Here is a 14,428-nt window from a genome sequence, read left to right as displayed (position 1 = left end):
CCTTGCCCCAAATTGGCCTCTGGCTTTCCCCTCTGCCGGAGGAATAACCCCATCCCTGTCCCCACAGGGCCCCTGCCTAGCTGTGCCCCCTTCCTGCCACTGCAATGGGAGGGGTCAGGGCCCTTACTGAGGGCAAAAGTCCCTGTCCCACAGTGGGGGAGAGTGAGCCGCTTCCCGGCAAGGGGCTGCACTGTGGGCTCGGGCTGTGTGCGGCAGTGCCAGGGTGTGGAGTGGGCCAGAACCCTGCAAGCCCCCACAGTGCTGCCACACTCCACAGCCGTGCTGCTGACCCCACAGTGCATCGTCGCTGGGAAGCTGTGATGGGCTTCTGCCTGTCAGGCATGCACTGTTCCAGCTGCTGGGTGGGGGTGGGCCTGGCCCAGCCCCCACCGCTTGTTTTATGCCAGGGAAAGCCATTGAGGGGGTTTATTCAGCCCCCATTATTCCCCGCTGAGCTTCAGCTGCAGGCCAGCCAGGCAGACGCAGCTGCCAGCATCTGAGTAAGCTTCTTCCTACTGGGAGGGGTCTTGCTGCATGCACAGAGAGAGGCTGCTCAACCACAGCTGGGTCAGCTCAGCGTGGCCACCACCACTCTGTGCTTTCTGTTGAGCCTGGCTGCCGCTGGCCTGGAGGACAGAGCAGTGGCAGCTGGGCCGGGCACACCACGTTGTGGTGGAGTGGCCTCTTTCTGTTCTTGCAGTAAGCCCCCTCCCCGCAGGAAGGGAATTATTCAGCTGCTAGCTGCTTAGTCTGCCCAGCCGGGCTGCAGCTGAAACTTGGGGTGGGGGAGAATAACAGGGGCTGAATAAGCCCCATCAGTGGCTTGCCCTGGCACAGAATGGGCGGCGAGGGCTGGGCTCACCCCCGCCTGGCAGCTGGAGCCTGTCATGGCTTCCCGGCGGGGATGCGCTGTGGGGCCAGCAGAGGGGCTGTGGAGTGTGGTGGTGCTGCAGGGGCTTGCAGGGCTCTGGCCCCAGACCCCAATACTGCTGTGTGCAGCCCGAAGTCACAGCGCAGCCCCTCGCTGGGAAGGGGATCACTTTCTGACACAATGGGACAGGGGCTGCTGCCCCCAGTAAGGGCCCTGGTCCCCTTCTGCTTCAGCGGCAGGGAGGGGGCATTGCCAGGCAGGGCCCCGGGGGGCGGGGGATGGGCAGGGATGGGGTTATTCCTCCAGTGGAAGGTACACCTGGGGGCCTATTCCGGACAGGGAGCCACGTGGCTGCCAGTGGGGTAGAGAGGAAACAAACTCTGCTCCCTGCCTCACTCTGCCTCAGGGGCCATGGTGCCTCCCTGCTGTAGCAGCGAAGAGGAGTGTGGGCAGACCTGGCTTGGGTCCTTGCCAGTGGCACAGAGTGGGAATTAAACCCTGCTCTGGCCAGTTCAGTCTGGGTTGGCCACTCCCTCCCCAGCACAGCTTCTCTGCAGCCGAGGGCTGGCTCTAGTGCCCCCTGTGCCTGGCCTGAGCAACTGCAGGCATGTTTGTCCAGTTACAAACCGGTTTAGCCTAGACAGATTAGACTAACCTGTAAAGGTTGAATCAGTTCAGGATCTGGCTTTTTGAATGTCTGTCCCTAGCCTGAAAGGCTCCATATCATCAAAAGATGCATGCACTGTACACACCGCCCCTTGCCTCAGAGTGCTAGCCTGGGTCTGGGGGCTGGCAACACTCCTGCCCCTTGAGCAGCCAGTGGAGAAAAGCCTGGGACCATGCAGGCAGACATCCCTAATGATAGAGTCCTGCCAGGGCCTGCCCATGTCCCCTCAGCACATCTCCCTGCAGAAGGGAAGGGAGACCTGCTTTAGTGTGCTGCCTCCCCCCCCCCCCCCCCCCCCGTGGCCCCAGCATCTAGCCTGAGCCACTGCAGGTACGTTTCTGAATTTCCTCAGTCCAGAGAGAATGTCTGTGCAGTTTCAAAACAGTTCAGCCTAGTCAGGTTAAACTAACCTGCAAAGTTTGAATCAGTTCAGGCTCAGGTTTTTTGAATGTCTGTCCCTAGCCTAAAAGACAGGAATGGAATGTAGGCATCCAATTTCTATTGACAGATGGGTGCCTAGCTCCTTTTGTACCTTTTGAAAATCTCCCCTGAGGTAACCAAGGCAGAAAAGTGATTTGTACAAGGCCACAGACCAGATATTAGAACCCCAGAACTCCATTATGTCTTTGTTCAGACCACACTTTCCTACTGTTGCTTTAGGTGTTAATCTACCACAGGGGATATATAATGATACCTATTAGGATGACATACCACATAGAAATACTGATACAGATGTTGTTCTTTCTGCGATGATTGGTATACATCTGTATAAACAATTAGAAATCTTTAAGATCAAGGTTTTGAACTGCTGGAAAACAAACTACATCCTGAGATGAGAACAACTATTGTTTTAAAAAAACAAAAATAACAACAACAAAAATGTCCTTTACCCTGTCATTGAAAATGGTGTTAGAGCAGGCATTTTAAAAAAACTGTAAAATGTTTAACTACAGATCTTTCTTAAGGATTTAAAAAACAACATTAAACTCAAACATAAACTTCACGTGTGTTTATAGATACATATTCCACTATTCAAACAGGTGATTTTTTAAAAATTATAATTCTCGTTTTTTCCATATCCTGGCTACTAAGAATCCAGTTTGTTAATATTTAAAATAGTATTACTTTTCAGTGAATTGGCAACATTATTGTGCTATGTTGAAACCTTATCAAATAGTTGCAAATATTTTAATAGTCAAGTAAAACTAAATGTGAGGGGGTGGGAAAAATTATTTAAAGTAAAAAGTTTAAACTCAGTGCTGTCACTTGGAAATCCTTTCTGAACAAGTTAATCCTGTTTCCTTGCAGATTAGCTTGCTCAGTTTCCTCAACTCAGTACTCGGAGGTCTCTGTGTTTTTCTGGACTTTTCCTGTCTCCCTCCCTCTCTGTTTGCAGTGGCAGCACTGCTTCCTGTCAAGAGCAGCTCTGACATGGTTCTTTCTTTACAGACTCTCCACCTCCTCCTTCCTTTTCTTTCACTCAATACATTTAGAGACTGATCTTGTGCAGAAAATATCCTTGACATTTGAAGAGCTCAAGGGATTCAGTGAGCATGCTCAGTTCTCTGTGCCGGATAGAAAGAGGAAGCTAGTTTACATACGAGTCATACCAAGCATAGCCTGCATGTCAGTGCAGTTAACTTGCAGCGGGCTGTGAGCAGAACTAGCGTGGCTTTGTTTTAGGAAATTTCCTTCCTTTCTTTTTCTTTTCTTTTTAATTAGACAAAGATTTACAAAAAGGTTTTTAAGAGTCACCTTTGTAGAAGGACATACAGTACACTTTAAATTTAGCCTAAAAAACCTGGAAGGGTCCTCTTTTTATCCTTCCAAACTGCCTTTTAATATACCTTTTTGATTAATTAAAGGCTGGGCCTTGAGCTTGTGAAGTTTAGAAAGAGCCAGGAGCTACTTAACAGCATCTGTCTGGCTGCTTCTCCCTTTTTCTGGGCGAAAGCAAGCAAGCTGGTCTTTTTTGCTAGCCTGATAAATGCTATTTATGAAGATGGACCTGTTGAACTACCAATACTTGGACAAGATGAACAACAATATTGGCATTCTGTGCTATGAAGGTAATTGTTTCATTTCACAAACTGCCTTTTGTGGACTGTATTTTACTTTAAGTTGGATTTTTCTCCCCTTTGGTTTATGTTTGTTAACACATGCTATAGTACTGGCTAAGTGTCAAGTAAAATTTGAATTCTTATTTTCAAAGGAATATTTTCTATTCTTTTGAGCATGACATATAGTTTGGGTTTTTAAAAGCAAAGATGGCACTGATTGAAATACTTTAAATCAAGAACCTTGCTTGTGCACCCAGATACCATTCTGATAGTGTTAATATAGTTGTAAAGGAAATAATTATCATTTTTATAACATGGGTAAAAGCATTAATGTATTATACCTTTATATGTATAATATAGTCTAGCAAGCGTATGCTAAATAAATGCAATAAGCTTTTATTTGTGCTTTATCTTTATTCTACATGCTACATCTACATCTGTGCTTTATCTACATTCATAACATATTTTGATACTGAGACTTACAAGTTTTTGTCGTAATTCAGTAATTGGTTTTAAACGATGAAGAATTTTGCTTCTTTGGTTTTGAGGGTTGTAGGTATCCATATTACTGGGCACGGAGTGGCCTTTTGTTTGACTTCTCATTTTCTATATAGCTCTGAGAGTCCTGACAGTGAAAGATGTTTCTCCCCCATACTCCCACAGACACATACACGCACCTCCTCCCCCAAGAACTATCCCACACTGCAGCCCTTGTGGACGCAATTACACAACAGTCTGGAAAACTTCACTTTTTTGTCTTTGTGTTCTGAGTTTGCTTATTTTGTCCAGCTAACATAGTTTAGTGTCAGCTGCTGATACTGTGGGTAATAGTAGCCTTGTTTCAAAGTTACTTTAGGTAATGGGGGAGGGGGTGCAGCTGCGTAGTTTTAGTTGAGCTTTATCTACGTGCAGTTTACAGAACTGGTAATGGCTTGGCTTTGAATGGAAAGAAAGGCACTACTGAGCTAATTCAGCTTGGCAGTAGGACTGTTTTTGCTGTAGCCACATTCAAACATAGCAGACATCTTTATTCTGATTCAGCAAGAATTTTTTCCAAGTTCATCTGGAAAGTAAACTTGCTGTAGATGACTGTAAAGCAATAAAAATATATATAGATGTGATCAGGAGATATCTGCTCATACCACCTAAGAAAAAACTAGGCCTTAAATCTGGGAGCAGAACCTCACTCATAAAATGTCTGCCCTTCATCCTGCTTCAGTCAGAATGGCCATATTTCCTAGCTTGAGAGAATAAAAATGTTCATATGTAGAACTATGAAAGCCTTTACTTTACTTTTCATTTACATAAAAATCTTGTAAAAGAATGTACTTGGATAAATCTGCTGTACAAAGAGTGGGTTTAACCAGTTAGTATTGAAAAATACAATGTAGATTGTGTGTGGCCATCTATACTTTCATACTCTTTCCCATTTTGTAGCTTCTTTTTTGAAACTTCTTTGTTGCAAGAAGAAACCAGATAAAAGAATTTTGATTTTTTTTGGTAAGTTGGTCATCGCCCTGAATTAAAAATGGTGCTTTATTATGACATGACTGCTAGTTTGTAATGAAAATGAATTCTAAATAGAATTTCTGCTTATCGAGGGTACTTCTGGTTTTTTGCATTTCTCTGACTAAGGGAAAGGGTTTGTTTGTTTTTTCCTTAGACTTTCATTAATTTCATTCCATTACGTTTATTAGTCAGTACTTTGAAGCTGCTTACCAAACTCTGCTTTCTTATCATTCCTTTTTAAACCTGTTTTTTTGGACAGATCTTACTTTTGGTAGTTGGAAAGCAAAAGAACATCTTAAGGAACACACTCTAATATGTTTTGTTTAGTTTAGATGTCTCTTGCTGTTTTCCTTATGGAAGTTAGCATTATTTTTTAACACTAAAATAAACATATGGGAAATGAAAAAAGAAAAGCAAAACCTGATTGCTGTTTTATAGTGAGGTGTTTATATCCTAGGGGTTTAAAAAGTATAAACACTGGCGCATATCTCCACTAAACCCTGGAAGGTTATTTTAGAGATGCTTACAGATCTTCCTTGCCACTGCCATGGAATTTTACAGTGGGATTGTCAGCAATGATGGATTCTTTTTAAAGCCACACCTTATAGTTGTGGGTGTGTGTGTGTGTTGAGAACAAAGTGGGGTTTTTTTCAGATTAATTTCTTAGGCTTTGAGGCTCGTACTTGAACTACTTATACATGTGCAAGCGTACGCATACATACACACGCATGTGCGTGTGCACACACTTCCTGGAAAAGTACTTTTGCAGATGTCAGATAAATATGCATTACATGATGATTATATAATCATGATGAGCTATATATATATCTAATCATGATTATAATATATCATGATGATATATATGATATAATCATGTATCAGGATTTCTAGAAGAGAGGAACAGAATTAGATGCCCATATCCCACTGGAAATTAATGGAATGTTTGTTTGTTTATTTCATGGGTGTCTTATTCCCTTAGTCTCTCCTGAAGATCCCAGTCCAAGTGTATAGTGTATTACTGCTTTCCTTGGGTTGCTAACTTTTATAGTAGAGTGCATCAAATCTACTTTTAAATAATTTCAGTGGCATCATAATTTCATCTGCTTCATTTTCCCTTTTAACGTCTCTGCTAAAAGAACAGTGTTGTTTGCCTTCACTTACTGAAACGACTCATGTACCTATGAAATGTACTATTATCACAGAATCATAGAAAATTAGAGTTGGAAGGAACCTTAAGAGGTCATCTAGTCAACCCCACTGTTCAAAGCAAGACTTTCCCCAACTAGATCATTCTAGATAATGCTTCTTGAGCCAGGCCTTGAAAACCTCCAAGGATAGAGATTCTATCACCTCTCTAGGTGTAATCAATTCCAGTGCTTTACCACCCTCCTAGTGAGGTTTTCTTAACATCCACCTAAACTTCCCTTGCTGCAGCTTGAGACCACTGCTTCTTGGTCTCTTATCTGCCACCACTGAGAACAGTCTAGCTCCATCCTTTTTGGAACCACCCTGCAGGTAGTTACAGGCCGCTTTCAAATCCCCCTCCGACCCCCAGTCTTCTCTTTTCCAGACTAAATAAGCCCAGTTCCCTTAGCCTCTCCTCAGAAGTCGTGTGCCCCGGTCCTCTAACCATTTTCTTTTCCCTCCACTGGACTCTCTCCAACATCTCCACATCCTTTCTGTAGTTTGGGGGGGGTAGGCAAAACTCCAGATGTGTCCTCACCAGTGCCGAATAGAAGCAAATAATCACTTCTCTCAGTGTGCTGGCAACACTCCTACTAATGCAACCCAGTATGCTGTTAGCCTTCTTGACAACAAGGGCATACTGACTCTTATTCAGCTTATTGTCCACTGCAACTCCCAGATCTTTCCTCCAGAGCTGCTGCTTAGCCAGTAGGTCCCAAGCGTGTAGTGGTGCATGGGATTCTTCCATCCTAAGTGCAGGACTTCTGCACTTGCCCTTGTTGAACCGCGTAAGTTTTTCTTTTGGCCCAATCTTCCAAGTTGTCTAGGTCAGTCTGAATCCTAGCCCTACCCTTGTATCTACTCTGGGTATCTACTACTCCCCCCAGCTTGGTGTCATCCACGAACTTACTGAGGGTGCACTTCATCTCATCTTCCAGATTGTTAATGAAGATATTGAACAAAACTGGCCCCAGCACCAACTCTTTGGGCACTCCACCTGATACCAGCTGCCAACTAAAACATCAAGCCATTGATTGCTACCTGTTGAGCACAACAATCTAGCCAGCTTTCTGTCCACCTTACAGTCCATTCATCCAACCCGTACTTCCTTAACTTGCTTGCAAGAATGTTGTGGGAGACTGGATCAAAAGCCTTGCTAAAGTCAAGGACTGTCACGTCCACTGCTTTCCCCGCATCCACATAACCAATCGTTTAATCATAGAAGACAGTTAGATTGGTTAGGAATGACTTGCCCTTGGTGAATCTATGCTGACTGTTTCTGATCACTTTTTCTGAATTATCATTTGATGGGGTTTACTCACTTCTTACTTTGTATTATTTGCACCGCTGGCATAAACAGGCGAATTAGTGGCATGCCATTTATGTCAGATGTTAAGTGTATGAAGTTGAGATAAACCTGGGTGTTTAAGATTTAAAGCATGTTCTTTCCACAATCTCTATGTATTAGGCCACCCTTGAATTAATCACAAGAGTGGAAGACTACAGTTTGGATAGTGAACTTGCTGTCCAGGAAGCATTATAAATGGCACATTAGCATCCATGTATTTCATACATCTGAGTCATGCCAGTATTATGGTAGTCCTTACTGATTTATGGATGGGATCAGGCCTTCATGCTTCCTAATTCAAATTCTGTTCTTGTCTAGTAGGCTCTTTTGTCATACTGCCACAACTAAGGTTGGTACTGATGGGAAATTAAGGAGGAGTTTGCCCTGCCATAGCATAGTAAAACAGGTACATGTTTTGTCTTTGAGTTGCTTACGTTATGGATCCTGCTTCTAAACTCTGTGGGGGAAGGGAGAAGAATGAATAAACAACTGGTGAGGTTGAAACAACGGAGATCTGCCTTCCAGCAGCATGGTGTCCTACTTTACTGGAGAAATAATAGAGCTTGACGATACAGTGCATTATTTTATTAGCCAAATGAAAAGCACAAGTGCTAATGGAGTACTCTAGATGATGCTTAGTGTTCTGCATTCTCAGTTTTTAATTAAAAATAAATTTTAAAAAATTACTGGAATTTTTGGGGTTTGTCTTCAAGACATAAATATCAGGATGAAATTGGGATAAAAGAAAGAAAAGGAAAAAATTGGTTTGAGTCAGGGAAAAATCAGCACCAGGAAGAGCCCAGTACTGCTACCGGCCCCAGCCTGCAGGGAGCAGGGCCGGGCTTTCCCGCCTGCCCCCCGCAGCAGGGCTTGCAGCTCCCAGCACCCACGGCAGGGCCGAAGCCGTAGCTGCTGGGGTGGAGCTTGGACTCGCTTCTCCCAGGCTGAGAGTGATTGTCGCGACCCAGCCCACTGCACCTGGGGTCAGAGCCAGGAGCACCCTCAGGCAGCGGCTCCAACCAACCTCCCCTGACCCCTGCCTGGCTGCCGCCACCCGCCCCCTCCCTGTCTGGTCAGAAACCTGTGCCTTAGGTAACCGGCACAATGGCACTTTTAGCTTACTGCCACCACCCGTTTTTCAGTTCAAATCCCTGTTAACCAGCACAAGTGGGGAATGGGCCATTTGAACTGAAAAACAGGTATAAATCAGTAAAAACCAAATGACTTAAAAAAACAAAAATCAAGGAATTTATCAGTGAAAATAGGTAAAAACTGAGACTGCAGAACACTAACAATACTGTTTGTCATGCACTGTACAGATGCACAGTGAAGAACAGGTCTTGCCCCAAAGACATTGCAACCAAAGTAAAAGTGCAAAATGAAACAGGTGGCCCAAAGAGGTGAATGGGCTTGCCCACCATTACCCCTCAAGACTATAGCAGAAGTAGGAGAGAAACAGGTAATTAGTCCTGCCTTGCGAATGAAGGATTTTAAGATATTTTAAGAGAATTTGTATAGGAATAAACTTACCTTTGATTGCATCATTGACTTTCTGCAAGATGACGCAAATATTTGACAGGATAATGATTTATTTTGTGTGGATAACTTCCTTTTGAGTGGTTTTGAGCTCTTAATGATGCCACTGTCAATGTATAGTTTTGATGGAAAAAATATTTTTGGCAAATGGCTTCTAGTGATAGAAGGGAACAAGCAAATTGCATGTTTTGGTGTTTCTCATAGGAAGGCGACAAACATGTTAAACTCTTCAGTTGAGAAGTGTTCACTCTTCCACCAGGGGAATGGTGGCAGACATTTTAATGATGATCAACTGTTTCAAGCAGGTTATTTCTTTAGTGCAATTAGAGAGAAAAGAAACAATTAAGGAGATTTCTTGACAGGCTCTTGATATTGATTCTTAATTTGATCTACATGTATTTATCATTCTTGTTGCATTTGCCACCAGTTATTAACAACTGCCAGTTTAATAAGTAGTGCTTTAGTTTCGTTGTTTTCTCTGTAATGAGCTTGGAGACATCTGAACACTCATGGCAGATTAGTGTCCTCACTGAGGTGAAAGGCCATGAAGCAGAACCAGGGTACCTGAGGGTAATGTGCCATTTAGAGGGTACCAGAGGGTACCCATCTCAAGTTCCTAATGCTTCATATCAAATGACAAGCACTTGATCTGGGAGGTTTATTCTGAGGCAGAACATCTGAATCTTGTTTTTCTCTAAAAACTCACTTTTAGCTTTGTAGTCTTTCTCTGGGATTCTTATGTGAGAGGTAATGGCTGGAGGCCTTTGTTAAAAACAAATCGCAGGTGAGTCTGTTCTGCGGTAACTAGAGGGTGGACTGGCAGGCTTTGGCTCCTAATTGCCATGTGGATATGTCTGAAAACGTACAATTGCTTTATGGAAAATGATTGTTTTTCTCAAGGAGTGCACAGATGGCTTTGTGTTGGAAGGGAGATTTGTGTCTTCCTTCCTCCCTCTTCTCTTGTCTAATGTTTTATATTATGTATGCATTCTCAAGCTTGGACTGTTTCTCTGGGAAAGGTATAAAGAAATGCAATAAGATGCAAAGAAATCCCTCCAGGCATGTTATGAGACTCAGAGCACTCAATATAGCTTTTGTTCTGCAAGGTCTTCTGAACAATCCAGAAAACTGGATTTTGTTATGAGGAAAATTGGATCCAGATGTAGAGAAAAACACCACTTTTTGGTTTCCTAGTTCAACAGAGACAGCTTACATTAGTTAGTTGTATATTACATAATTATTTTACTTACTTCCTGTAACATTGAAGCGTTAGTTGGCTACAGTATTGAGTTTGAGTAGCTGTCTAGTGCAAAGCAAATAATTTTTAAATTCATATACATATTCCTATACATCTTCCAAAAAAGATTAATGGAGATATGTGATACCAAGCACAGACTCTGAAAGTTATTTTGCTAACTTCATTGGCTCATATTTTAATGAAATATCGCGTGCTATATAAGTTCTAGTTTTGTTTCCATCAATTTTCTTTGTTGATCTTGTATTTCACTCTGAATTTGTAATATCAGCTTCTCCTGTTAAGTTCAAATCTATAAATACAACTCCAATCTTGCATTAAGAATGAGTGAAAGTATTAAACAGCATGGATTCCTCATCTGTGGTCAACTAAAATATTGGTAGCATACTTAAATTCCTTTTTTCTTTTTAGTGTCCTGGGACGCTAAATATCACAGTAATATAAATTAGGACAAACCCTCACATTTAAAGAACCACCAGTGGGTTTTTAAAAAAAAAACATTTTTTCTTAAGTAAAAGTCAAGAGCTTAAGCTTTCTGATTTGTTTTTGGCTTTGCTCCTTCAGTCAGTTTCTCCGTTCTGTGGTGGGCATCCTCTCTTAAGTGTGGAATTCAAGATTTTACCAGTTTTCCTTACTAGTCTTGCAGCTCAGAAGAAATTTAGGTTAAAAAGGGTTTGCTTTTGTTTTTTGGAGTTTTGAAGTCCCTATAACTTTCTAAAACCCTACATTGGGAAAGAAAAAAACAAATACAGTATAGGGTTATTTCACAACTTTAAAGGAGATAAGATAAGAAGCCTGGTTATAGAAATGAAGTTTTGTAAGTTCTATTGCAACAAATTGAATTCTGTGTCAATGCGTAATTTGTTTAAGACTAACTTGTTACTCACAAGTCAAATTTGCTACAGTACCAAATTTCTTTGGCTATAAATCCAGGGAATTTAGGATACACTGAAATAGCTTAAATTGCTCCAAAGTTCAAATAATGCACTTTATTGTATAGAGGGCTATTAGAGAGCAACTAGAAGCTGAAACAACAGTCTGCATTGTGTGGCATCTGAAATTATGAATGAAAAAAGTTCATCCATATGTATTGGTCCTTTTTTTAATATATACTTTGCATGAAAATAGTTGCTTGTTAATTCCTTTTTGTGGATTTACACAGATGGACCTTTATATTTTGATGCTGGCTGAGTAGACTCCACAGTTTAACATGCTGCAAGCAGACAGTGTGCCCAGTAGTTGAGCAAAGTTGTTTACACTAACAATAATCCATCAGGACAGAACCTTAATTCTTCATTGATAATAGTGCAAGGTAGTGATGAATACACGTTTCTGGAGGTTTGTTTACAACAATTATACTGCACTTACTAAGTGTTAAATGAACACAAGAGTATTCTTTTGTTTTGTTTTTAATTTTATTTTGAAGCCAGCCAGTAATTTTTTTCCTGTATAATCTTCCTCAGTATTGCTTTACAAATAGACATGGAGCGCTCGATACACAGAGTGCCATTGTTTCTGTCTCTTTTAATAGAAGCGATACGCTTTGGAAGTTATTTGACTGTGTGATAGGCCAATGTGATAGGCCACTTAAGCTGAGATTTTCCAAAACTTTACAAGGGATATGGATACCTAATTACTATTAAAATTTTAATAGTAATTGGGTATCCAAATCGCATTTTGAAAATCTCAGTCTTTGAGCCTGTTGAAAAAGACTTAGAAAACTGTAGCAAAGTGAAGCCCTTTTTGTTCCACCTACAGTTTGTGTCATTTGGTTTAAAAGTTTTTTGAAATCGGAGAACTGGTGGTGGGGGGGACTGTTTTCCCTAATTTCTAATTCATCTAAAACAGTTATTCTCAACAAGGATGTCATGGCACCCTGGGGTGCTCTGAGATTCTTTTAAGGCTCTGCTGGGGTGCCACACAGTATTTGAAGTTGGATAGCCCTGCCTCAAAGCAATAGGCCAGAAGAGGAAGTTGTAGAAGAAAAACCCCAGGAATTGTGCATCTCCAATGTTTACCCAAGTTTTCTATTTCCCTTCTTCTGTTTTCCTCCCTCTGTCACTGGGAGAGATGATAATATACATAGTGCACTTAATATAGTCAGTACTAAATGCTATATGTGAATAAAACTTTGCTGCTTTTGCATTGAAATAGGAAAAAGAGATGAAGTTTTGCTTTGCCAGGCGACTTATCCTTGGAATAGAGGTGTACTAGATTAGTTACTAGGGGTGCACCGATAGAGATTTTTGGGGCTAATACTGAGAGCCAATTTTTAAGGAGGCATATTGGCCAATACTGATCCAATTTCCAGATCAGCGGCTCCCAGACCAGTGGCACGCAGTGGCGGCAGCTGTCCTCCACCCCCTCCCCCGCAGAGGAGCCGCAGCTTTGTCCCATGCCTCTCCTGCCTTGGCTGGGCAACGCTTGCCTCAGCCCCAGCCCCACTCCTCCATCACCGTAGGAGCCTTGATCTGCCGCCCATGCTCCTACCCTGCCCCCTCGCCTTCCACAACACCAAACTTACTAGCTACACGCAGCTTTCCAAGCAGCCGGTCTGTGCTCTTCACTGCCTGCATGCTGTGCTGCGGCTGCGCGAACGCATGCACAGGCATTTATTGGCTAAATTATTGGCCATTGCAGGCCAATTTATGATGCAATCAATTTTCTTTATATCAGTGCCGATCCCATATTGGACCAACATATCGGTGCCACCTATATTAGTTACTTCAGCACTATTGATTCCATCATCCAACAACACTGGATTGCGTAAGGCTATGTTTTCTTTAACGCATGATCATACCTGTCCTTTTTCACTGCTCTTCATTTCTGAGGTCTCTTTTATGAATTGATAGTGTGGCTTATTTAAAATCCAGCATTGTAACAACTTTCTCCTCATTCTTTCAGACTTCGTTAGCAGGTTCCAACAAATCTATTACCTCTCGCAGCAAAAGGTTTGGAGCTGATTGTGTTTTAAAAGCAGTAGTTGTTCCAGAATACACATATGGCAGTGAGGCATGCAAGTCTTCCCATGTTGTGAGACTTAACATTCTCTAAGCAGAGAAAAAATAGAATATTTCATTTATTTATTCACAGCTAAGCCTTTAAATGTGAATTGTATTTGGAAATGAGAGAGATTCAGTAAAACAGCAAATCTGTAGGAGCATGGCACTGTAGTAGGAGACATAGCCAATATTCAGATAATTAAGGACAGATTTGGCATTAGCTATTCTTTGTTAGCCTTTAGCACTTTGCTCTCATCATTTCACATGGGAACAAATAAAACCAAAAGCTCCCAACAGAAATCTTTTAAGGCAGTTATAAATTTAAAGTTGGGCAAAGTCTGATCCTTTGCAAGCAGATTGGTGTTTATTTCTACACACACAAATGGTGCGTGTGGATACCCCTGGATACCATGAAAGTGGCTGCTTCAGAAAGGGTCAGATGTGTACTGTGTCAGTGGCATAGTGTTAGGCAATTTTGCTAGTCTACCACTTGTATTTGGCAGCTTCATTTTTTGATATAAGCATATTTGGACACCTAAAAAACCTGCAGCTCTGAAGGTTTAAGGATTAAAGGACAAGATATGGTTCCATGTCCCTTTACAAAATATATTCCTAGTATTTAAAAAAGGATAGATATGAGTGTAAAACACCTTTTCCAGTTGTTTCAGATGGAACGCATCTTGGAGGGAGGGAGGGAGGGAGGTAGAACTGTCTTGTGATTCATATCAAATGAATTAAAATCCAGTCAATTTCTTGGATTTGGTATAAATATTTACAGCATAGAAGGGGATTTTTGTTTTATTATGATGACTCTTTCTAAAGACCTTTTTAGATGGCCTCTCCTGACATCTGGTGTGCATTGCTGCTGTTTAACTCCCACCCTCAGCTTTCATGCTGTGGCATCTCGGGAAGCTATCACATGCTGTGGTTGGTTTAAATTAAATCACATGGAGCCAGCTGGGAGAATGCTGACATGCACACTTTTCCTGCTGGAC

The 14,428-nt window shown here is 42.0% G+C and overlaps 1 protein-coding gene across 3 annotated transcripts in view; it reads left to right on the top strand.

Moving 5' to 3' along the window:
- VGLL4 (vestigial like family member 4) overlaps positions 1-14,428 on the top strand; it is a 179,760-nt gene that overhangs the window by 93,180 nt on the left and 72,152 nt on the right. Inside the window, exon 1 of one of the 3 annotated variants that reach the window (XM_006033381.3) lies at positions 3,152-3,607. The exons of the other annotated variants lie outside the window; for them this stretch is intronic. Within the exon in view, the coding sequence (XP_006033443.1) occupies positions 3,526-3,607 (82 nt within the window). The 5' untranslated portion in view covers positions 3,152-3,525. Of the gene's footprint in view, positions 1-3,151; positions 3,608-14,428 lie in introns of those variants that run through there. 3 annotated transcript variants of the gene reach the window in all.

This window comes from Alligator sinensis, unplaced genomic scaffold, assembly GCF_000455745.1.
Source record: "Alligator sinensis unplaced genomic scaffold, ASM45574v1 scaffold1224_1, whole genome shotgun sequence".
In the NCBI taxonomy this organism is placed as follows: domain Eukaryota; kingdom Metazoa; phylum Chordata; order Crocodylia; family Alligatoridae; genus Alligator; species Alligator sinensis.
Note: the sequence above shows the minus strand (reverse complement) of the source record. Positions and strands in the feature narration are given on the sequence as shown.